Source organism: Hyaena hyaena, unplaced genomic scaffold, assembly GCF_003009895.1.
Source record: "Hyaena hyaena isolate Hyena2069 unplaced genomic scaffold, ASM300989v1 scaffold_140, whole genome shotgun sequence".
NCBI lineage: Eukaryota > Metazoa > Chordata > Mammalia > Carnivora > Hyaenidae > Hyaena > Hyaena hyaena.
The window spans coordinates 1,597,927-1,623,156 of NW_024080772.1; the positions used below are offsets into that span (position 1 = coordinate 1,597,927).

General features: G+C 51.2%; 1 protein-coding gene across 3 annotated transcripts in view; it reads left to right on the forward strand.

The window, feature by feature from the left end:
- The window catches only part of TOGARAM2 (TOG array regulator of axonemal microtubules 2), a 41,138-nt gene extending 15,908 nt beyond the window's left edge, over positions 1-25,230 (forward strand). For 2 of the 3 annotated variants that reach the window (XM_039238428.1, XM_039238430.1), the window contains 10 exons: positions 1,687-1,840; positions 1,934-2,039; positions 2,800-3,035; positions 4,264-4,422; positions 8,486-8,603; positions 8,969-9,063; positions 10,631-10,823; positions 11,706-11,922; positions 19,968-20,054; positions 24,747-25,230. In XM_039238428.1, coding sequence (XP_039094359.1) covers positions 1,687-1,840; positions 1,934-2,039; positions 2,800-3,035; positions 4,264-4,422; positions 8,486-8,603; positions 8,969-9,063; positions 10,631-10,823; positions 11,706-11,922; positions 19,968-20,054; positions 24,747-25,003 — 1,622 coding nt within the window. In that variant the 3' untranslated portion in view covers positions 25,004-25,230. The remainder of the gene's footprint in view (positions 1-1,686; positions 1,841-1,933; positions 2,040-2,799; positions 3,036-4,263; positions 4,423-8,485; positions 8,604-8,968; positions 9,064-10,630; positions 10,824-11,705; positions 11,923-19,967; positions 20,055-24,746) is intronic. The other variant, XM_039238431.1, reaches the window with a different exon arrangement.

A 25,230-nucleotide genomic window follows, 5' to 3' on the forward strand; every position in this document is an offset into this window, starting at 1 on the left:
CAAAAGAGGCTCTGACCCCATTCTTCCCAAGCGGCGTCTACTTTGCCTCACTTTTTTGTTAATTGCGTATCCACTTTTAGAGTTCAAATTTGAAAGATTTTGCTACTAAAGAACATTTGAAAACAACCAGCCTGGTTCAGAGTTTCTTCAAGTGTGGGATGTGGTGGGAACAAGGTGGTGGGATAGAACACCTTTTTGGTGCCACAAATAATACTGACTCACCCTTCTTTTCCAACCTCTTTCTATCATTTTGATTCTGTCAAGTAGAAAGTCTTAATTTGGTGCTGGTCTTTAGCATGCCTCTCAGATTTGGAATTTCCTTTTTAAACAAAGAGATCTTCCTTCTGCCTTGAGGCATCAGAAACTGGCAATAATTTGATAGCTAGAGTTTATAACGCCCTTCTACTTTTCTTGCAAATATCATATTCTATGACAAAATAATATTTGTTTGCCAATTACAGCAGCAATTGCATAAATTTCCCTTTAGAATAAACTTATTTAAGATTCAAAAAGTGAGTCAGCTTGAAGAAAAATGCCGTATAAATAAAATTATAGGTAATCAAGAGATATGGCAATTAATTGTGAAAGTGGTAATTGAATGGTTGATACTTAGGAGATATTGATGTAGATAATCCACCCCATTTATTTTAAAGACAACAGGACTGAGACCCAGTGAACCAAAGTCCCCTAAGTTGATTTAAGGTGATGGTGGCCCATAGGGGACTAAGATTTTGGCTAATGACTCTTATCCAATGGCGAAGCTGAGAGGAGAATCCAGGAATGAGATCTTTTGTCCGGACTTTAAGTAAAGGATTCCTGTGTCGACTCAGATCTGCCTAGGGCCTCCTGGATGTGCCACAGTGAAAATTATGCCAATAGCAGTGAGTCTCTGAAAAGAAGTAGCCAGGAAGTGAGGGGTGGCAGTGACAGCTCTGGGTTCAGAGCAGACCCTCTTGTCGTGGCTCCGTGGAGGGGACTGTGGGAGGAGGGGCCCAACCTCTGAGGCCTCAATGCTGTGATTTGGGCATTGGACCAGATAGATGGCTAAACTGCCTTCCTTTTCTGCTAGGATCGTATTATTCTGGCACCCATCCCCAAGAAAGGAGAGCCTAGAAAACATGACCTGATTTTTAAACAACATCCCTGCTTTTCAGCAGTCCCTGCCAGTGTGGCCACGTCTTGACCACGTGGGCCCCAGTTAGCTGCATTGTCTTGTCCCCCTGCTTCCTCCTTTGGATCACTTCCCTGCCCGTGGGCAAGTTCACAAAGGATGGAGAGTAGGTTGATAACACAGGTTCCTGGGTGGGGATGAGGTTAGAACACGACCCGTGTGAGTAGGGGCTCCCTCCGTGACCGATTTACGAGCCTCGCCTGAGCACAGATAGGGCAGGACCCGGGAGTGAGTCACCGGCACGGTGCACCTTGTCACATGACATCAACAGCCTATCACAGGCCCGCTTGTTCAGAACCATCAGGTTGGCAGGGTGGGAAGGGAAAAGGCCGACAAAGGGTAGAGTGTTGGGTGGCATCCACGGCTCCCCAGTGGTGAAACGCAGGCTCTGCCCTCTCGGCCCTCACCAGTCCCTTCTCTGAGCACACCTCGTGTGAGGGAGGCTGGGGGACACAGCCAGGCCTGGGTCCGCCTGCTGAAATGCTCCTCATTCCTTCTCTTTTCTGTGAGTGCAGCCAACTCACTCCCTGCGGTGCTTACCTTGGGGTCTCCCGAATGGGAAGAAGAGGAGGAGGAGATGGATCTTAGAGGCTTTAAGGAGCTGAGGCCTTTCTCGAACCCTGAGCTGGGGCTGATGGATGCCCTCCAGTGCCTGGAGAGCAGCGACTGGTGAGGAGACCCCTTCTCCCCCTACTGTGGGGGAGGGGCGGTGGCTCCTCCTCCCCACCTGCCTGTGACAGGTGCCTGGAACTCCCTTCTCAGGCAGATGAAGGAGAAGGGCCTGGTGAGCATCCAGCGCCTGGCGGCCTGTCATTCAGATGTCCTTGCTGGGAGGCTGCACGACGTGTCCTTGGCTGTGACCGGGGAGGTGAGACCACCTAGACAGCCTGTGTCCTCTGCACTGTGCCCTCCCTGGAGCCACTCCCCCTTCCCTGGTGCCGCTGTTTGGTGAGGGTCATATGGCAGCCACGGAGGGGCCATGGCTCCCTGAGACATGGCCTCCCTGCTTATTTCTCAGCCATTGAGGTAGCACCCATTTCTCAGATTAGAAAACTGGGGCTTGGGGTGTCCTTATTTCTCATCTCTGGGTATTGTAATAATCAGAATCCTCTGCCCGTTTGTCACAGCCCGGTGCTGTTCTCTGTACTCAGATGCCTGAGCAGGGCTGGAGGGTTCTGGGCTAGGTCTCTGCCTTCAGGGAAGTAACATTTCCCAAGGACTTTCCACCCTGGGGCTGGAGCTGGGACTAGGCTGGGCCCAGAGGGACAGAGGGGCCCCTTCCTGGGAATAGACTATTCCAGTGGGGGGGAGGGGTAGCTTGTGAAGACCAAATTGAACGTTATTTGTAAAAGTGCTTTGCTAAGTGTTGCCCAAATTTCAGATGTTCACATTTCAAATTACAGGTGGAATTAATTATGACAATGACAATAAAGTACTTGTTAAAAAATAGGGCTGTTTTGTCCAGAGCTGCTGCAGGGTTTTTGTTTCTACCTTGGCAACGCCAAGGCCTGTAATGCGGGTGGAAGTGGCAGGAGAGGGTGGTGATGTGTGCCCCATTCTTCATGTGTTCTGAAGCCCTTGGCAGGGTCCGACGGTCCTAGAGGGCCCCTCTCCCATCTCTCTCCTAGGTCACCAACCTCCGCTCCAAAGTGTCACGCCTGGCCATCGGCACCCTGGGAGACCTCTTCCAGGCCTTGAAGAAGAACATGGACCAGGAGGCGGAGGAGATCACCCGCTGCCTGCTCCAGAAGATGGGGAATACCAGCGAGTTCATCCAGAGAGCCGCCAACCGGTCCCTGGGAGCCATGGTGGAGCATGTGACCCCCGCCCGCTCCCTGGTGGCCCTCACCTCAGCGGGCATCTAGTACGTGCTGGCCCATTGTTGGAGGGGTGGGTTGGGAGGGTAAGATGAGGGGAAAGGCCCAGGGAGGGAGAGGAGCAGGCAGATAGAGCAGGTGCCTCACATGTGTACCTGGAGGAGGAAGACCCTGCCTCCCGGGGGGCTTCTGTCCCGCCTTTCCTGGGCCTTGCTGGGGGTGATGAGACGAGCTCAGGGCAGCCCTGGCCTCAGCTGGATGGGGAGAGCTGCTGTGTGCTGTTCAAGGCCGGGGAGATCATACTGTCTGTGGTAACATCTCCGGAGACTGGGCCAAGAGGCAGCCTGTGGCCTGTACCTCTCCCAGGGGAGGGTGTTCTTTCTGATGAAATCTGGCTGCGGGGAGAGCAAGGCACAAAATGTGACTTTAGCTCACGCCTTTTGGTCTTTTCCTGGGGCGGAGGAAGGTGCTCTCTACCTTCAGAGCCTTTCTGCAGCCAGATTTGCTTTCACCTTACGGAACCCAAACCAAAGCAAAACCAAAACCATTTCCCAAAGCCTTTCTGTCAACCCCAGAGCCAGTCACAATGCTCCTGCAGGAGGCTTTGCAGATAGACCCTGACAGACTGCAGACGGTTGCCTGGGTTCACATCCTAGAATGTTACTTAGCTTCTCTGTGCCTTGGTTTCCTCATCTGTAACACGGGGATAATAATGGTGTATTCCTCATAACATTGTGAGGAGTGAATGAACTGATTCATGAAAGAGCACTTAGAACAGTGCCTGCTTTCACTAGAACATTTATTGAGTGCTCACTGGGGCTGTTATTAACTTGGGAGCAATTAATTGTACTTTTTTTCTGGATTCTTCCCTTAGCCTCAGCTTCCTCACTGGTAAAATGATGATAACCATGGCTTATGGAGTTAAATCGATAATAGATGGAAGGTGTTTAGCAGGGTGCTAACTACAGAGCGTGCACTAACTACAGACTGAGCCACCCAATCATTGTTGCGGGAACCAGGGCAATCATTGTTGTGGGAACCAGGGTCAGGTGTCCTCAGGTTGCTTCTCCTGTCATTGCCATTGTCATCCTGGGTTCTGTGATCAGGATGTGGCTGCTCTTTCCTTGAAGAGTCCCTGTAGTCCATCTGAGACCGATTTCAGAGCCCATGCTGGCATGAAGCATGGATGCACAAGTATAGGCCCATGCGTGGCACTCTGGGGACCCCACACGCCATTCCTTGTCTGAACCCTTGACCCATTTTATTTCCTTTCAGCCACCGAAACCCCTTAGTCCGGAAATGCACTGCTGAACACCTCTCAGCCGTCCTGGAGCAGATAGGCGCCGAGAAGCTTCTCTCGGGCACCAGGGACAGCACAGATATGCTGGTGCACAACCTGGTGAGGCTGGCCCAAGACTCCAACCAGGACACCAGGTGATGCAGGGGCAGGGGCCTGGGGGCTGCTCACCTGGCCACCCCAGGGCAGACAAGGCAACCAGCCAACACTGATGGCCCTGGCCCACATCTCGACTTCCCTGGGGTCAAGGGAGCAACAGCCCAGACCAAAGCTGTGTGTTTTCCTCAGGGCTGCTGTCAGTCTCTGTGCACAGGCATAACCAGGCCTGTAGGAGGGGCCCACACTCCCCATCTCTGCCTCTGGTTCTCCCTCCCTTCTGCTGCCCTTCCTCCCCATCCTGGCCCACCCCAGCGCCCCCCTCTGGAAGACCACTCCTTCGTTCCCTTCAAGGATAGTGAAGAGATCACCCTTCATTATTAGGGATAGGGCAGTGAATAAGAAATAACAGGCCTCTGCTGTCCTGGAGCTCACCCCTAGTCTGCTAGGCAGATAATAAACAAAGAAATTATTATGATCCTTGCAGATATGGATAAGGGATACAGAGAGAAAAACACCAAGTTGTAATGGAGAATGGGGTGGCGGCTGCTTTGACTGAAAGTCTGGGGAGATCTTTCTGAAGGGTGACGTTTGAGTTGAGAGCAGATGGGCTAGCAGGAGCCAGGTGTTTGGGCATCTGGGGTGCGAGCGTCACAGCCAAAGGAAATAGTACAGAGGCCCGGTGTCTGAGGAAGAGGAAGACTGGGCAGCAGGGTGTCCGGTGAGCAGGAGGCAGTGGGCAGGCCATGAGGCGGATGGGACAGGGACAGGGCCAGGCCCGGCAGCGCCCCATGGGCCATAGTCAGGAGTTGGGATTTGGGCTGGTGTGTGACGGGAAGCCACCGGAGGATTTTTGGTAGGAGTCTGAGGAGATACTTCACTGGTGTTAAACAGAAGAGTGACAGAGCCTGATTCGCTGTCTAGAGCTAGGGTAGGGCCCAGTTAATCACACTCCTCAGTTCCCGGGACATTGTCACCAGGTCTGGAGACCATGCCAGCTCGGGGACTGCTCCGCAGCTGGGTTCCATGGCGAGCACCAGCCGGTGTCTTCATACCAGCAGGGTGCGGGTGCGCCCTCACCCCTGTGACAGGGCCCTTGTCACATCCGCACATAAGCTCCCTGATGGAGCAGAGAGCTGCTGGGAATGTGCCCTGGGGGCAGGACTGTGGTCAGGGGCACGTGTCCCCCTGATACAGCGGGGTGCCCTGGAGCACACTGTGCCCCTCCGAGCCCCCCTCCCACCCCCCCACCCCCACGGTGCCAGCGCCCACGTTGCGACCCTGCAATATCTGGATTTCTAATTTTCATTGATCTAATGGGTAAAAATAACAGCTCATTATTGTGTCACAGTGCTTCCCCTCCCTGATTACTGAGTTTGTTTCTTTATAGGCTCACTGCGCTTCTTGTTTTTAAAAATAATCTCTCTGGTTGCTCATTGGAGGATTGACAGGAGAGAGGGGGCAGGATGGGCGAAGGGCACCGGACAGAGGGCTGCTCCCCAGTCCCTGACAGGGGGTGCTGGAGGCCAGCAGAGGGTGGGCAGGGCTGGATCCGGGTGTCTTTTGAAGGAAGCGCCAACAGGATGTGGGTGGTGAGGCTTTCAAAGAGAAGTCAAAGATGCTGCTTGGGTTTTTAAGCTGAGCAGCTGGGTAAGTGATCGTGCCAATTACTGAAATGAGGAATGTTGGTGGGGAACCAGAGGGTTTTGGCTGATTTGTGTTTGATTGTTGGTAGGGGGTGGAAATCAAGATCTAATCTCTCTCCAGCCCCTCTCCTTTCTGACCTCTCTTCCATTGCAGGAGGTGACTACACTCCCCTTTCCTTCGTGGCACCTATGCCTCCCAGTGGCCCTGCATGCCCTGGTTCCTCTCTCCCTATGCGGCCCCCTCTCTGCCTGCCTGCAACAGCCGTGCTTTTGCTCTTGTCCCCGTCTTACAACTCTCCCTGAGCACTGTCACCACTTCCGTAGCTGAGCATCACTCTGATGCTTCCTAGGGTCTCCCTTCTCTGAGCATCAGTGCTTTACCTCTAATGCTTCCAGAAGACTCATTGCCAGATGTCCCACTGTTATCTTTGGGGCAGAGTGTCCCTCAGTGAACCCACTGCCTTCTCCCCAAGCCTGTTTCTCTGGCTGTGTTCCCTCTATTGTTTTTTTTTTTTTTTTTTTAACTATAATTTATTGTCAAATTGGCTAACATACAGTATGTTCTTGGTTTTGGGGTAGATTCCTGTGATTCATCGCTTATATACAAGACCCAGTGCCCATCCCTACAAGTGCCCTCCTCAATGCCCATCACCCATTTTCCTCCCCTCCCCCATCAACCCTTAGTTTGTTCTCTGTATTTAGGAGTTTCTTATGGTTTGGCTCCCTCCCTCTCTGTTTGTAACCATTCTATTGTTAAAAGTCACTATTATTTACTGAGTCATATCGATGATGCAAAATGGAGACCTTCCTATGTTTTCCTACTTTATTGATTCTAAGACACACAATATCCCCCCCCCCCATTTTAATATCTTACAATCAGAGGCATCTCACCGTTGTTGGCCAGGCAGCAATTTTGATCTGGGTTTTACCATCTGTGCATTTGCAAACTTGGTCATTATTGCTCATAGCATAAACCCTTGAGTTACAGTTTGCATTGTAGGAAGTAAACTATGAGCCTTTGTCTGCTTGTTAGCCTTTTATATTTATTTTAAGAAGTACTGTGGATGCTCTGCAGGGACTTGTTAAGTTTAATTGCTCTCTAAAATGTCTTAGAAATATTATACTATTATTTGGCATTGAAATGAAAAGTTATAGTGTATGAGAAAAGGCATGGAAATAGAGAGATGGAACATAAATTAGGTATTAATACAAACAGTCATCATGGAAGGAATGACCAAAATTCCACAATTTCTTACGAGGTCACCACCAAGTAGTTTACCCAACTTAAGGAGGGAAGGGCACTACCTAAAAGGAACGTGAACTGCATTTCTGAGATAATACAGAGAAGAGTTGTCTTCCCACATGGGGCAGTATCATAGAAGGCAGTGGAAATTGCCAGTGTTTTCTGTTTCTGTTTTTCCTTAGTGGAAAATAAGTCAATGGTGCATTTTACAATAGTAGAGTTTTAGGTTGAGTGAAATATGAGAACGGAAGATGCTTCATGCTCCACCTCCGGTCAGCTCCCACACCCCCACACCCGGAAGTTTCAACTTTCTCAGCAGGTCCTGAATCTGACGCCCCTTCTTACTCCTACTCCACTGCCTAATTTCAGGCCTTCATCGTCTCTTGCCTGGACTTCTATGGTGGCCTCTTAGCATGTCTCCTGCCCCCTCAACCCCTGCCTTGTTGACAGAGATGCATCCTCCACACTGCTCCCAGAGACATTCTGACTTCAGTGCAGTTCTGGTTCTTCCTCAGCTTCCCACTGTCTGCAGGTTAAACCCATCTCTGTCACGTTTCCAGAAACTGGGTCGTACCTTCTCTATATTCTGTTCTGTATCCAGGTCCTGCCCACTGTTTTCCAACCCCATGGCTGCTGACATGATATAACGGATCCTGGAATGATACCCCACAACTGCCCTCTTACTCCCTAATCCATCTCACTTGTAAACTCCTACTCATCTTTGTGTCCCAATCTAAGGTTCACCTCTTCTGTGAAGTCTTTCTTGATTCCCTCCCCCACCCACCACTGTTTACCAGTAGAGCTGACCACTTCCTCCCATACTGCCCCACGGCACCCTTCCTCAGACTTCTAGATGCCCCTTATTAGAAGAAGTTAAGTACATTTCAGTATAGTCATCCAATGGAATATTATGAATGCACTAAAAAAGATGACATGGGAAGATGATTAAAAAAGCCTGAGGCATTCTGATAGCAACGAAAATGTATATGCATCAAAAAAACTATAAGGAAATATGTAAAAATTTAATAGTTTTCTCTTGGTAATGGGGCTTTGGGTGATGTTTGTTTTTTGTTGAATCTAGTTTTTAACTGTCTTAATTAGCACAAGTATTAAAAACTCTGTTACTACAATTAGAAATCTTATATAAATCTGTAACGCAGATTTCTGATGCATTTCTATGACTATTTCTTCATCCCTTTCTTTCTCCTGTGGCAGGTTTTATGGCCGGAAGATGGTGAATATCTTGATGTCGAACACGAAGTTTGACGCATTTCTGAAGCAGAGCCTCCCATCCCATGACCTGCGGAAGGTCATGGCTGCCATTAAGCAGCGGGTGAGTCGGTGGCATGAGCAGGTTGGGGTGGAGATCAGAGCTGAGACGGTCAGGGGAATGTGCATTCCAGAGGCTTCCATTTCACCCCCAACTCCTGCCAAGTGAGATAAATGTGATTTCCTTCCTCTGTGCTTGGACCTGGTTCTGCTCCTCTCTGCCTGTGTCCCTTAAGCCTCTGGGCGCCTACACCATCTCCTGTTAAGTGGGGATCTTGACCCCTGCTCTGACTACCAGGGCTCTGAAAGGCTCAGCTGTGACTTGCCAAGTGGAAGGGGTTGTTCCTTTCATTATGGCATAGCCTGGAGTTGCTGGCAGTTGCCCAGAGGGCTACCCCTTTGGCTCATATTCTGTGTGCATTTTTCAAGGGAATAGAAGACAGTGATGGACTTCCATCTGCCAAGGGCCGCAAGGTGTCAAGGAGTTTGGTGCTGTGTGAGAACGGGCTGCCCGGCGAGGATGGGTATGTTGCTCTTGTGTGTCTGGGCTCCACATCGAAGGCTGACAACACAGATGTCCTGCTTGCCCTGGGCCAGGGGTGGCTCTGGGAGGCTATGCAGATCTGGGCTATGGTGGAGACCTGGTTGGGTCTGCAGCACTCATGGGTGAACTTATAGGAGGCGTTCACCCACCCAAATCTCAGGGAGACCATACCCTGGGATCAGAAGCACTCGTCAGAAGTTGGTCCCTGCAGCCTTGCCGAGTGGGTGTAATTCCACTTGTACAGGAGGGACATGCTGCTGGCCAGGCCATCTGTGTGAGCTCAGCGTTTCTCTACCTGCTTAGCGCAGCGCATCCTTTTGCCATCAGGGTGCCCAGCCTGGGACAAATTTAGAGGCAGAGCTGGAAGGAAGGTAGATGAGAGGGAATGGGTGGAGAGGCTGGATGGTGGGTGCTGGGAGGAGCCAGAAACCAAGCCAGAAACCAAACCCTCATCACTGATGTGCCTGAAACTCAAACTTCTTCTGTGGTGTCCCAGAAGGATCATATCTGAACTCCTTAGCAGGTGCTCAGAAAGCCCCCACCGTCTCTTTGAGGTTAGCTTCCTGCCCTTTCCCACACACGGTGTCTCAGCCAGACCAGAGCAGCTCATGGTTGCTGCACCTCCCCCTTCCCCACCATTCTGTCTCCTACGGTGTCTTTCTTTGCTTATGCTGAGCCACCTGCACCTAGAATATGTCAATTTATTCTGCAAGATTCCAGAAGATACAGATCACTGTCACTGTCTCCCTGAGGCTCTCTCTGACACTCTGTGCCCTCTGTTCTTCAGTTCTCTGTCAGCCGGTTGACTTACTTGTCTCCCATTGGTCTGTGAGCTCCTTAAGGCAAAGAGCGTGTCTCTCACCTCCCTCTTCTCAGTGCCCCGTACAGCTCTTGGCGCTCAGTGGGCAAACAGTGTGGCGTGTAGGATGGAATGACAGAATGGATGATGTTGGGCTCTGTCAGAGGGGACTTGGGTATAGGACATGAGCTCAGAGAGCTGGGTTCTGAGCTGGGGTGGGGGATAGGAGTCCTGTTTGGAACTGCTTTCATACTGGCTGGATTGGGTCAGGGGATATGATAGGTATGTGCTCCCTGCATAAGAGAACAGGGCAGCTTAACGTTTCCCCAGTCCCTGGAGAAGGGCAGGGCCTAGGCATCCAGGGCTCAGGATACAGGCACATGGCAAGACCTTTCCTCACTCGTACATTAAATGTGCCGTCTTTCTTTTGTGGACTCCCACGTCTCACTCTGATACCCACCCCCTGTTCTTCATGTGTTTTCTGAAAAGAGAAAAAAAAGGCAGGAAGAGAAAGCCCTGTCCTCTAATGAAAAAATGGGGCTCTCAGCAATCCGATTGTCGTCCCCTGAAGAAAAGGGGTTTCCAGAATTCCGAGGCCAGCGTCCTCAAGCAGCAGGTGGAAAGCTGGGGGTGGACTAGGCTGCAGGCGACACTCCTCTCTCAGTCCCACTTGTCTGTGGGAGGGGCATGGACAAGAGGTGCGTCTATCCTGTGGGGCTCACCCAGGTCAGAGGTTCCTTCTGCGTAGGCTCAGCTCCACCGGCCCTCGGCCAGCAGGGCTACGGCCCTCCATGCACGGCGGCCCGGAGGTGGAGGAGCGGCTTCGGGAGCTGACGCGGCTGCTGGAGGCCAAAGAATACCAGTCTCGGATGGAGGCCGTGGGGCGGCTCCTCGAGCACTGCCAGGCTGAGCCAGAGCTCATCACCGCCAACCTGGTCCAGGTGAGCGCCGCCCCATCCCTGCCCTCCGACCTGTCTCTCCCCTGTGGGTGCAGATTCAATTTGGAAAACTTAGGACAGGGTTTGACATCATGCCAGACCCCTCAGGGTAAAGGGAGCCTGAAAAACACCTGCTATCCCGTTGCCTTGGTAACGCTGTGGGCCTGCCTGGAAGTAGCTGGGGGAGGGGGGACAAAGGCATCACCTCTTGCCAGGCCCTTTGGAACCACCCAGAGATGTCCTGGGCATCTTTCATCCTTCTAGCAGGTTTATGGGAAGGAGGGTAGAGGTCAAAGATGCCATGGCTGAGGGCTGCTCCTGGTCTAGCCAGGCACATGATATTTTGGGGGCAGGGTATGTGCTTGGCCAGGGGACTGGCCAGGATGGTGGGACAGGTGGGTTAGGAGCAAGCACAGGCCTTTCACAGGCTGGAAAAGGGGCCAGATGCTTGCTTCTTCCAGGACTGAGGCTGCTGATTGTTAAGCTATGTAGCAGAGGAGTTAGGGCACAGGCTTGAAGTCAGCAGCCTCGCAGTGTGATCTGGGGCAAGTTGGTGAAACTCTATCTGCCTCAGGTTTTTTTTTTTTTTTTTTTTAATGGTAAACTGAGGATGGGGACACATGCCTCATGGGTTCAGATCATCCCGTGAGAGTGTGGGGTACCCAAAAAGATGCTCTACGTGTTTTGACGCAATGAGGGCTTAATATATGGTTGTTCTTTCCCTCTTTCCCTTTTGAGGAGGTGAGCTCATCGCTGAGAATGTTCTGGTGTAGTTTGGATGACCAGGAAGGTGGGAGGAATTCCTGCCAAGGGTGGTTGGTTGGGTTGTGGGCCTCCTGCCCAGCCTGGGTTCCCATGGGCTCTTGGTTTCTGTTCCCTCAACAGGTCTTTGATGCTTTCACCCCAAGGCTTCAGGACTCCAACAAGAAAGTGAACCAGTGGGCACTGGAGTCACTTGCCAAGATGATCCCCCTCCTCAAAGAAAGCTTACACCCTATGCTGCTTTCCATCATCATCGCTGTTGCAGACAACCTCAACTCCAAGAACTCGGGGATTTATACTGCGGCGGCAGCTGCACTGGACGCCATGATTGAAAGCCTGGGTGAGCCTCCTGCCACAGCCCTGCTTGGCTCCGATAGGCAGCGGGCTCCCTCTCTGAGCCCTCCCCAGGGTGGGCTCACCCTTCCTGGTGGGAATCAGCAGAGTACTGACAGGCACTGGAGGCCCTCAGGCCAAATGTTTCCCCAGAGGCCGCATAGGACAGGGGTGGACAGCCCAGGACCTGGCTGGGAGGCTTTTCCTTATCACATCCACCCGAGTGTCCTAGATGATCGGTGTGGAGATGTGGAGATGATTTAGTCTTGCCTCCTCAGAGTACATGTGACAGAAATGAGTCAGCCAGGGTCACTCAGGACTGAAGTGATTGAGCCAATAAGGCATGGAAGGAAAAATGGGTCAGGATTGCCAGGAGGAAGCTGGAAACAGTGGGTAACAGTGGGTAACAGGAAGATGGTAACAGTGGGTGTGGCTTGCATGAGGACCAGGCAGGATGGCGGTGAGAGAGCAGAGCAAGTCTGCTGGGGAGGACAAAGTCAAGGGGTGCATGGACCCAGGTGGGCCACCTTGATTGTCTGGTACAGGAATCAGACTGGGATCCCATTGGCTTTTGAGCATGGAATGGACAAGCGTTGCCTTTGAGGAAGACTGTTTAGGGCCAGGGCTCAGGGCAGGAGGAATTTAGGGGAGAGGGGTGGAGGGTGAAGGCAGAGTGGAAGTTGGGGTGGAATGAGAAGGAAAAGGGGAGGGAGCAATGGGAGAGACATCAAGAAAGGCAAGAGCTCCTCAGTTCCCATGTGCTTCGCACTAACACATCTTGGTTCTCCAAAATTAGGTGGGATTTTGGGCACAAGTTTCTCCATGCCTTTCATAGATGATTAGAAGGTGATATTGAGTATGCCTAGGACACAGACTGAACTGCAGGTGTGTGCATGACGTAGCACATGAGTGCAGTCATTCCAGACCCGAGGAACCCAGAGTTTTCACAAACCAGTCTTGCCTCAATGTGAGGAGGCTCATGCTTTGAGAACCACCTTCGTTGGCCTTGCTGTGTGTCCCGATGAGCACAGAGCGATGTCCTGCCTTCAGGCCCCACAGAGCATCCTCCTGGTGAGGCTGGAAACATGGGAGAGGCACCCCTCCCTCCTGGTGCCCACACCCTTCGCGAGCCCGGCTCCCTGGGGCTGGACAGCAGCTGTGTCCTTGGCTGGAACTTCTAGAAGCAGTTTCAGTTACAAATCAAAGGCCTGGTCAGGCCCTTCTCTGCCTCTTGAGTTCATAAATACTGTCAATTTCGTCTCTTCATCTCAAAGGGAATTTATGATTTGCTGAGTTTGTTGCTGTAGAACAAACAATATAAATCCAGCTTTAAATTACGGCTTGTTCACAGCACTGCTCTGGGTAAGTGAGATTGCTGTTGCCAATAACCAAGGCTCTTGGTAAATCACTGCGGGCCCTGGATTTATTGGGAAAACCTGCACCAAGCAAAATAGGCTTTAGCTATTTGAAGAGGCTAAGCACCCTTGTCTGTGGAGAGGAGCTGTAACCCTTTCCTCTCCACGTGCTGCTGTCTCCACTTTCTGCCCTTGGGCCATCCTCCTGGAACAGGCTGGAGCTTTGGGACTCTGGGCTGCAGAATCTGGTGTCTTCCATTGTCACAAGCCTCAGGGCTTCTCTACCTGAGGCCCTCCTCTACCCTCTCAGGCCAGACACCCTGGAAAGGGGGCCTGGAGACAGCCTGCTTTTGTGATCTGACCACACCTTGAAGCAGGTTGCAGCTTCCAGGAAAGATGCCTATAGTTGTCCTTTACTCCTGCGATGGGGTCTCCTTGGAAATGGCTCACGATATCCCCTCTGGCTCATCAGTGGGAGGATCTGATGGGAGGAGAATGGAGGCAAGCACGAGGGGCTCTATTTTCCTCTCTAACCTTCAGGTCAGTGTTAGGTTGGAATGGAATGTCGTTGGCCTGGAAGAGTTGGGTGGAGCCCAGTAATCCCCTGGCACAATGCTCCTGGGGGGCCCAAAGGATGAGGCCCAGGGTCTTGGCTCCAGGACATTTTGAGGAGGTGCAGCCGTGGCTCCAGGGGCCATGTGGCTGAGCCATGAGCCAGACTCACAGCCCAATGAGCTGCCTTGCTTTTGGAAGTGTTTTTAACTAGCTGATTTCTGTATCCAGAAAGGGCAGAGGTGGTCTGAGTCTGGCCTGCAGAGGGAAAAATGGATGCAAATAATTAAACTTCCCACTCACTGTCGCAGGGGATTGGGCGGTAGAAGTAGAGACTGGGGCAGGAGTGGCAGAAGAGAAGGGGGTGTAAATCTTCCTTCCCATGTCACCCAGCTGGAGTCTGGTGGCTCTGGTTGACCCTTAGCATCCCGAGGCCCCTTCTGGAAGTGGCTTGGAGTCCTTTGAGCAGAGGGAGCTTTTTTGCAAGCCTGGTGTCACCCCACCCCACACCCTAAGGGATTCTGGGCTCCAGGCTGGAGAGGAACAGTGAAATGCTGTGAAGTACTTAAATGTGGAGAGTCACAAAGGAATGGCTCAGCATGTTATGGTTTGTGTCCCATTCAACGGGGGCCAGGGAAACAAAAACACAGCCAGGGTAGTCCGTCTTCTGGCACAAAGTCCAGATGGCACAGCCAAGTTTGGAGGTTGGCCTTCTTAGGCAACCTTTTAAGATCCCTCTTGATTCTGGAATTCAGTGATACGTTGACTCAACAGCTCCCACATCTCTTCCAGTTCCTTGGTTTTCTCAAGGTGTATGGGGCTGGTAGTGCAGTGGTCGACAGAGCAGGTAGGGATTTCTGCCCACATCCCCTTTTTGGGGGGGTGGTGAGGAAGGAGACATGTGGGCACCTTGCTCTCTGCCCTCTGCCCTCTGTCACTGCTGGAAGGAACCTGGGGTTATTCTGAGGATAGAGGCAGCTCTGGAGCATACTGGTTGGTTCTGTCTCTAGGTCCTGTGACTGTGTCAGCTTCAGAAGAAACTTCACTAATTAAAACATCAATCAGGCTGCTGACAGCCACCCCCACTCCTGGTCGGACTGAGCATCAAAAGGAGTTCTCTTGATTAGCGTAGCCGCAGGCCAGTGCTGGAGAGAGCAGATAAGCTCAGAAATGGGCAGCTTCAGATCTACTTTTGCTATCTTGCTCTTCTGACTTTAAATTCTTTACCTTTTGTGCTCGCTTCGGCAGCACATATACTAAATTCTTTACCTTTTATAATCATATGACCAACATGGTATTGTTAAAGGAATTTAGAACCTCATCCATGCGGCCTCTCTAATACACCCACCCCTTAAAAATCTCTTCTATTTTTTGTCTACACGTGTATAGTTTTCCGTTGTTAGAGATTGTAGTGTAAACACAATTTAGACTTTGCTTCTTTCATTTAACTATCCAGTTTTCTATGCTATCATGTAGTCTTCCTACTTAACTTAAAAATATGAGGGGCGCCTGGGTGGCTCAGTTGGTTGAGCATCCGACTTCGGCTCAGGTCATGATCTCACGGTTCGTGGGTTCGAGCCCCATGTCGGGCTCTGTGCTGACGGCTTAGAGCCTGGAGCCTGTTTCAGATTCTGTGTCTCCCTCTCTCTCTGCTCCTTCCCTGCTCATTCTCTGTCTCTCTCACTCTTTCAAGGATAAATAAATATTAAAAAATTAAAAAAAAATATGAAGTTTACTTTCCATCATGTAAAAGTCATACTTATTAATTATTGAGAAAATGGAAAATACAAAGCATTTGAAAGGAAAAAATTTTCACCTTTAGTCTCAATTTCTGGAAGAGACAATTATTTTAAAAAAATGTTTTTTATGTTTGTTTATTTGGTGGGGGAGGGGCAGAGAGAGAGGGAGCGAGAATCCCAAGCAGGCTCTGCACTGTCAGCACAAAGCCTGACACGGGGTCTGACATGAGCATGCTCAATCTCATGGTTTGTGAGATCCCAACCTGAGCTGAAATCGAGAGTCGGACACTTAATCGACTGAGCCACCCAGGCGCCCCTGGAAGAGACCATTATTAACATTTGGCATTTTTCATTTTATTTATTTATTTTTACTTATTTATTTATTTAATGTTTTATTTTATTATTGAGACAGAGTGAAACAGAGCATGAGTTGGGGAAGGGCAGAGAGAGAGGGAGACGCAGAATCTGAAGCAGGCTCCAGTCTCTGAGCTGTCAGCACGAAGCCTGATGCAGGGCTCGAACCCATAAACTGTGAGATCATGACCTGAGCTGAAGTCAAACGCTTAACCAACTGAGCCACCCAGGTGCCCTGGCATTTTTCACTTTAGATTTTTATTTTTGCCTGTGTATGTTTGTGCAGAGTCATGATCATATTACACATTTAAATTTGTATCCAGCTTTTATTTTATTATTTTTTTAACATTTATATCTTACTGACAGACAGTGAGAGACAGAGCATGAGTAGGGGAGGAGCAGAGAGAGAGGGAGACACAGAATTTGAAGCAGGCTCCAGACTCTGAGCTGTCAGCACAGAGCCCGATGTGGGGCTCGAACTTACAAACCGCGAGATCATGACCTGAGCCAAAGTTGGATGCTCAACCGACTGAGCCACCCAGGTGCCCCTGTATCCAGCTTTAAAAAAAAAAAAAAAAAAGACCGTGAGCATTTGCATATGATTACACATCAGAGTCACTTTTTTTTTCTTTTTTAATGTTTTATTTATTTCTAGGAGAGAGAGAGAGAGACAGCGTGAGCAGGGGAAGGTCAGAGAGAGAGGGAGTCACAGACTGAAACAGGCTCCAGGCTCTGAGCTGGCAGTCAGCACAGAGCCTGACGCGGGGCTTAAACCCACAAACCGCGAAATCATGACCTAAGCGAAAGTAGGACACTTAACCGACTAAGCCACCCAGGCACCCCTCGGAGTCATTTTTTTTAACAAAAATATTTTTTATTAAGTTTTTAGTTATTTCTTTTGAGAGAGAGAGAGAGAACACAGGTCAGAGAGAACAGAGAGAGAGAAAGAATACCAAGCAGACTCCGCATTGTCAGCGCAGAGCCTGATGTGGGGACTCGAACCCATGAACTGTGAGATCATGACCTGAACTGAAGTCGGACGCTCAACCGACTGAGCCATCCAGGCATCCCTGGAGTCACTTTTAACAGGTCTGTCACGTGCTGGACCACAGCTTGCATTTTTCTTCCCACGTTTTCTGCAATGAATGCCCCTAGCTTGGGTGACTGTGTGACACGTCATGTTCATGGAGTCCTGTGCTTATTGTTGGGAGTCCAGTATCACTCCAGTTTCTTTGCTGTCGCTGTCCACGCTACCATACTTTGTATGCTTTAAAAACAGTTCTCTGGCTCCCCAGTAGCCTGAGGATGACGTGGTGTGGTGCGCTTAGGGCTTAGCTGCATGGGACAGGTGCAAGGCCCCGTAGACCTCCGCCCTCTTGCAGGGAGGGCAGGGTAGGTGGCCTGCCAGCCTGTGGCTGTTTTCTCTAGGCTGCTTGGCTCTGCTCGCTCTTTTGTACAGACAGCACCAAGGCCAGCTGTGGCTTCCTTGTGGCATAGAACAGGAGGAGCCTAGGAAAAGCCCCAGCTAACAGAGCATGGATTTTTTTTTTTTAATGTTTTATTTATTTCTAGGAGAGAGAGAGAGACAGCGTGAGCAGGGGAGGGTCAGAGAGAGAGGGAGTCACAGACTCTGAAACAGGCTCCAGGCTCTGAGCTGGCAGTCAGCACAGAGCCCGACGCGGGGCCCGAACCCCCGAACCGCGAGATCATGACCTAAGCGAAAGTCGGACGCTTAACCGACTAAGCCACCCAGGCGCCCCAGAGCATGGATTTTTTTTAAGGTTTCGGAAGTTAGATTCCAGCCTCTTAATGGTCTCGCTACCATTCAGACTGCTGGGATTTTGGAGCATTTTCAGGTAATAATAGTAACACTAGCAGCAATAGCTGATCCTTACATAGTAATTATATGCTCACGGCACTATCCTAAGTATCATAACATGATAGCAGTTCTAAGAGAAAGATATTATCCTCCTTTCATAGATGAATAAACTGAAGTGTATGAGGTTTGTCCAGTGTTAATATAGAGAAACGTGGAAGAGCCAGGATTCAGTCCAGGCGGCCTGGACCCGGAGCTTACACCCTTCACCATATATTTTCCTGCCTCTCAATAAACCTGGGTATGACCTGGTTAGTGAGCCATCACTACAGAAGCAGACAGAAGAAGAGAGGCCAGCTACTCGGGGTGTGGTGCTCTAGGGTTTATAAACCAGTTCGGGCATGTTTAATGTCTCTACTTTAACACTTCTTCTGGTCCTGGAGCAGTTATTGAGCACCTGTTGTGTGCCAGGCACATGGGAGCACTATCTGTCACATATGTGTGCCGGATGTGCATTTTCTAGTATCCCCCGAGTCCTTCACCTCTCTCTGGCTCTGGGAGGCCATGTCAGCCACCAGGAGGGAGAGGTCTGACTGTATCCAGAAAATGTCCTGGACCAAGTGTTGTTGGGGGAGAGTGAGGAGGCAGAAGTCCTTGTCCTTGGAGGTGAGCTCATGGCTAATGATGAGGGTGGACAAATAGAAGCACCTGGAAAAAAAACCAACAACAATGCAGATGACATGGATACCAAGTGGCCCTGAGACCGCTTCTCACTAACTGCAATGTTCTAGAAGTTGGCATCTCTTTTATTTCCCAGAACAAATGATTTTTTAAAAGACTCTTGCTTATGGATAGAGATTTTGCAGGCAACAGGGACGTGCGTGATGTTCGTGTGTACATCTCCTCCTCTGTACCCCTTCCAGCTCTCGGGAGGGGAGCGAGGGAAGCGGGAATGAGTTCTTAGCTAGAATTGTTGCCTGACGGGAAAAGTGAAGCTGTGCTCACCCGGGGGGATGCTGAGGTATTTAAGGGACTCAGGGAAGGTGGAGCTTGCCTGGAAAGACTTCCTCTGGTGGCTCTCTAATCTCTGTCCCCTGCTAAGGGAAATCTGGCCTTGAGCAGGCCAGCCTCTGGGATCCAGCACCTACTCTCTGGGGGCACCTGTGGTAACACCCACACAGACCTCTGTGACAGGCACAGGCAGGCCCACAGCCACACCCCTGAGGAGCGTGTTTGGTTGTTTGCACTCCCTCCCACGGGGTTACCCTGGATTGCCGAGGTTGCACACTGCTGAGAGCTGGGCATGGATTTCCTACGTTAGCACCCCTTTCTCAGGTAAAGGGCTACTTCCTCACCCTGTGCATCTTTATGAGGAATGCAGGACTTCAAGTTTAATAGTTTGAGAAATCAGGAGATGTCAGCCAGAATGGGGAAGAATGAGCAGTTTCTAAATTCAGCACCTGTGGGATCCTGCCAGAGTTGGCTTTAGAAATACCATCAAGGAGCCAGAGGGCTTCTTTACCCCCAAAACATTCCCCGCCATCCCCGCAGCTACCTGTGGTTTCACCATTAATGGTTTGTTCTAATAAACACTCTATCAGCTGGATGGGGACATGCCTAGTCCTCAGGCCCCACCATGAGCGTGGCTGGGTAGCAGCGAGAGCTGGTTGCTGGGGCTGGGCATAGGGGTGCTGGGAGGATTATTAAAAAAAAAAAGGTTAAAAAATCCCTCTTTCCCCTAAACCTCCTGAAAAGTGGGTTAGGGCATGTGGAAGATAACGAGCTCTGCTGTCTATACAAGTATGCCATCTGGGCCTGGGTCTCACACAGGGAGGTTATAGATAAACTATTAGAGCTAATACATGCCCCCCATCCTTGCACAGTCCTTCCTGGGACCCAACTAGAGCCAGCCAGATGCTTCTGCTGCCGCTGGGGTGACCAACCATCCTGGTTTGCCCGGGGCTGGGGGGCAAACCCTCTTTTGCCCCCAAACTCAATTTTAAGGAAGCACAGATAATAGGAACCATATCTGTGGGAGTCAACGAAGCCTCTTGGGGAAGCCGGTGTGACTATGCCAGGTCGTTCGTTCTTCCCTGAACAATGCATTGCGACTGGGAACATTTAATTCAGCCCCCAACGGGCCCCTTTCCCTAGGTAGGTGTTGCAGGTACCTGGAGCTGAACGGCACTGACCCGGCCACAGCGTCCCGGCCGCTGACCCTCTCCCTCTCTTCCAGACAACCTTTGCCTCCTACAAGCATTTGCTGGGCGGGTGCGCTTCCTGAGTGGCCGCGCAGTGCTTGATGTCACAGAGCGTCTGTCCGGTGAGTGTCCCCATATCTCCTCCCCCTAGCCTTCCAGTCCATCTCTGTTCTTCTCCCCCAGCATGTAAAACCACCCACTATCTTAGACCCCCAAATAATCACATCAACCTTTAAAAAAAATTTAGTAGTCTTCCTTTTTATAAATAATTCCCGCATTATCCAAAGATAATCTTTGCCTTTGACCGCAATGACAAAGGTTTGTACATAAACAAAATAGCTTTTAAGGAACTATTATGGGGGTGCCTGGGTGGCTCAGTCGGTTGAGTGTCCGACTTCGGCTCAGGTCATGATCTCACAGCTTGTGAGTTCGAGACCTGCTTCGGGCTCTGTGCTGAAGCTCAGAGCCTGGAGCCTGCTTTAGATTCTGTGTGTGTCTCCCTCCCCTGTTCTCACTCTGTCTCTCTCAAAAATAAACACTAAAAAATTTTTTAAAAATATATTATGCATTTCTTCTTTGCAAACAGGATGTCCACTAATCCATAGGGTATCTGTGTGTGAATCAGAAAAATAAAAAACCCACCTCTTCTGGGTAGATCTTGCCTCCCAGGCACACGGCTTGGTCAGCGGCCACACTGTTGCACACATCAGCGTTGGCTCTTGTTGGGCACACGCAGCCTGGGAAGCAGAGCACAGGCGGGATTTCAGCCCCCCTTGACCTTCACCGGGTGCCGGGGACTGCAGTATGTGGGGGCTGGGGCCTCGGCCTGCATCTGCTCTGCTGCCGTCAAGCTTTGGCTGAGGGGAGCTTTGCTCCCAGGCAGCGTCTCCTTTGAGTCTACAATCTCGAGCGATTCCATTCCAGTACTGAAACCTCCTGTGGCGCGTGAGGAGGCAGCATGGGGGAGGACCTAGGCCTTGTGGTCGTACAGAGCCACTTGCCACATGCCCATTGTGGTCTTGGGCAGGGTATTTAACTTGGCTTTTTAATCTTCCATGCTTGCCCAAAGCCTCCCCCACCTTCTTGGGAAGGAGGCTGAAGGGCTCTGTTCTCCAGACTTCTGAGCGCCCCACCTCTAAAATGCAGACAGGTTGTGCTCCTGAACTGTCATGTGGGCTGTCTTCAGGAGAGTGTCCAGGCTACCTGGCGTGACCTTCCAGGCTCTCCCTCCCCTTCCCCAGTTAGATGCGCTGGATCATTGACTCCTCCTAACAATCTCATAAGAAGGCTGTGGGTTCTATGATTATCTGGTTTTGTAGAAGTAAGGAAAGTGGAGCTCGGAAAGGTTACACGCCCAAGGTCCCTTAGCAAGCAATCCCGGCTTTGTCCCCAGAAGCCTGGCTGCAGAGCCTCCGTGCTGTGTCGCCTCTCCCTGAGTGACCCCTGCCTTGCCCCCTGGGCACCAGCATGCCCCCCACCTTGCCAGGGCCAATCTCCCATCCTCTGCCCTGTCCTGCCCACACGCGGCTCCCAGCCTGCAGGGCCCTTCTCTACCCTTCTTCCTCCACCTGGGTGGTGCCGGCCTGGTTCTGGCATCAACCTCTGTGTCCCCTTTCTCCCTACGAGCCCCTGCCTGAGTTTCAGGAACCTCTCAGGAGCATGTCCCACCCTGTGCTGGCCTCAGTCCACATTGGGGGTGCTCAGCGCATGTTGGCTGCCTGAGGTTGTTATTCGGCTCCTCCACCGCCCTATCTTGCTCTTGGCCTTGCCTCTGTGCCCTGGTTCAGCCCTTCCAGTGTCCCTGGAGCAGATCCTTACCTTCCATCCAGGTGACAGACCTTCTCCAAGCACAGTAGGGCTGGGGGCTCCGGTGCAGCCACAGTGCCATGTTGTTGGTGCCCCGGAGCCCCCTAACTGAGACCTCCTGGATACAGCCAAGGAACCCTTTTCTGTTGCTCAAAATCAACATTCTCTGGGCGAAACCCTTACCTGTCCTTGTGTGTGTGATGCATGGGTCCCAGAGGTAGATGGCTACCTCGCTTTAGATTCTCCATTTAACTGTAAATATTTTCCATCTGTCTCCAAGAGACCTCAAAAGCAAGAGTTTCTACACAACTCTCCTGTAAGTGGGGCCCAGCCAGGAACAGAGAAGGAAATTTCAATCGACACTCGGTGTGGACTAATAATAGCACGGCTTAACAGGAGTAAATCTTTTGCTAATTACTTCAGCTGCCTTTTAAGCTCAAATTTAATGGGTTTTCTTCCCCATGATGACTCCCAGAAGGGCCATAGCCGCCCCTGCCAGCTTGAGAGGCTCCCCCGCTGTCAGCCAGGTGACCTCCACCTCCTGTGTCCCAGGAACGTGGGCCTGACTGCAGAAGTGAGCTTCCTGGGCTCGGCCGTGAAGGCCTCACTGCCGGGAGGGACAGAAGTCAGGTGTGAGTGCAGCGTGCTGGGCCCGGGGCTGGGCGAACCCCTCACCCTTGGGTGGGCACAGGGGAGCCCTGCCTGGGCCTGGTTCTTGGGATGGCTCTCTCCTTGGCTTGCAGATTAGATCCTGTGGAGGTTTAGGAAGACTTTGAGTCATACTTGTTCAGTATGGATGGCTAATGAGGATTACTGGTTTTCTTTTGTGCCCTCTGGCCACCCCACCCCTCCTTGCGCCGCTCCTAGCCTCCCTCCACCTTGCAGCTGCCCCGATGGCTTTGCTGTTAACTGTGGTCTCCTTCTCAGCCTGTCTCTAGCTTCAAAGGCTGTCTCCAGCTCCCACCTCTCTTAATGAGGCTGCTCACCCCCAGCGTGGCTGGGTTGAGTCACTGAGTGCCATCCCAGGAATGAGGACCGCCTTTATTTCTGAGGGCTCTGTGACACTAGGGAGCCCCTGGGAGGTCCCACAGTGTGGGGTGCAGGAGCCCTAAGGGTGTAGCCTAAAAGCCAATGTACACATTCTATAGGAAATGGTATGGTTTGAGTGTCAGGCTGAGTCCAGGAGGCCAGCTCGTCTTCTCTGGTCTCCTGTTGTCTGAGGCTGGCTCTGGAGTCAGAGAGGCCCCGTGGGAAATATCCTGGAGGGTTGGATGATGTTAAGCTGGTGAAGAAAGGACAAACTAGAGGCTTCACTAAGAATGAAACAAAACACACCAGCCTCTGAAATGTGGAACTCCAGGAGGATGGGGGCAGCGAGGGGTGAAGAGCATGAGCTTTGGAGTCAACACAGGCTTGACTTCTGCCCTCTGCCCTTGTTAGCCGTATGGTCTTGGGCAGGCTCCTTGACTCCTGAGTGTTGGCTTCCTCCTCTGTAAGATGGACTGGTGTCCTGCCTGTTGAGGTACCCTGAGAACAATGGAGTCATGCTGCAAAGCTCAGAGCCCCAGACTCAGGACTCAGGCAGTGTTAGGTTCCCGGGTGTGTCTCGGCCCAGGGAACCTTCCAGTTTCTTTGCTCCATAAATAAGTAAAGTGCATCTCTCGGCATCATAAGTAAAGAGCCCTCGCCAGCCGTCTTCCTTCGGCAGGATGACTGGCAGGATGCGCTGATTGTGTAGAGAAAGCACTGTTAGTACAAATACACTCCAGGTAGTGTGGCCATGGCCGATGGCTGGAGCAGTGGCTCTGAAGTTATTTGGGGTAGCTCTTGAGGTGGCTTTGACCCCGACATTTACTTGGTGACAGAGGGCTTGCTGGCAGGGTATCCTGCTTCTGGGTTTTCTGGGGATTAAAAAAGGTAGAGAGCCTGGGATAACCAGATTTCAGGGGTTCCTCACTGAATCAAGGGTCTGTGGAGAGCCTGGCGGTTGACACAGCACATTCAGGCCTCCTGGATCACTGCTGGCCTTACGTGAGGTTTGGCATCCAGACCCTGGGGAGGCCACACTGGGCTTATCTCCTGCTGGCTGTTCTTTTTTCAGAAGGCTTCGGCTGAGAGAGCGTTGGCTTTCCTCCCTGGTACAAGTGTTTGTTTGTGTGAAGTTACAGAGGTGGGAATGGGGATTGAAGTAAGACTAGCACTAGCTACTGTCTATCACCTGCCTACCTACTTGGGCACCTCACATACATTTATTATCTAAGCTCTAACTGTCTCGAGAGTTTGGCTCAGGAGTATTATCCTTAGATTAGGGAACAGTCTCAGAATGGTTGGGTGGCTTTCTTGAGCTCACACAGCTAGTAAAGAGCAGAGGCAGGATTGTGGTCCAGCCATGTCTGCCTCTTTCCTCTTCCCTGGTGTGCAGGGACCAATGACCACGATCATGGACTCTGAGCGTTTTTGCTTTTGCAGACTCATTCCTCCATTAAAAAAAAAAAGTTAAAAGTTGTATTTTACAACTGGTTGGTATAGACATGAATATAAATTGGGCTGGATATCTTCATATTATTTTCTCTGGATTTTCTTTTTTCTTTTTCTTTTTTAATTTTTTAAATGTTTATTCATTTTTTTGAGAAAGAGAGAAAACAAGAGTAGGGAGAGGTAGAGAGAGAGGGAGACACAGAATCCAAAGTAGGCTCTAGGCTCTGAGCTATCAGCACAGAGCCTGCCTGATGTGAGACTCGAACTCACAAGCCATGAGATCATGACCTAAGCTGAAGTCGGACGCTTAACCGACTGAACCACGCAGGTGCCCCTTTCTCTGTATTTTCAAGAAATCAGAACATTTCCGGGGGCCCCTCAAAGTATCCTGAGCCCTAGGTCATGTGTTTGTTGGCTCTTCTGGGCTGCCTGCCCTTTGGGGGATAGAACTGGTGCCCCAAGAGAGGGCAGGGAGAGAGAGAGAGAGAGAGCGCCTGCCTTAAGTGACTCTCCTGTTTTCTGTCCGACAGTGCTGGTGGCCTCCGTTTACCCCCAAAAGCCCCAGGCCGTGGAGCGCCAGGTCCTTCCGGTCCTCTGGTATTTCCTGAACAACATGACTGGGAACGGCGTCCTGCCCGGGCATGGCGGGAACGTCCGCGCGGCGGTGTGCCGGCTGTCCAGGAGCCTCCAGGGACAGATGGGCTCCCGGCTGCAGGCCCTGGCCGCTGGCCAGCCAAAGCAAGTCCTCAAAACGCTCCAAGAACTCTTAGACACAGAATCCCAGTGAGGCAGCCCCCACCAATGTCACCGACAGAGGGATGGCATCTGACATCGAGACAGCTGGCAGCTCATGCCCCTTTCGGCTGGGTTAAAGACGGATCTGAAATGGGGCAGTCATAATTTTTTAACTTACTTTATTTTTATGATGGAACAGTTTCCTGGTCGACTTTCTCTTAGAGTTCCAGATGCACATAGTATATTTTGAAGTAGGAATAAAGGACTTATTTATTTTTC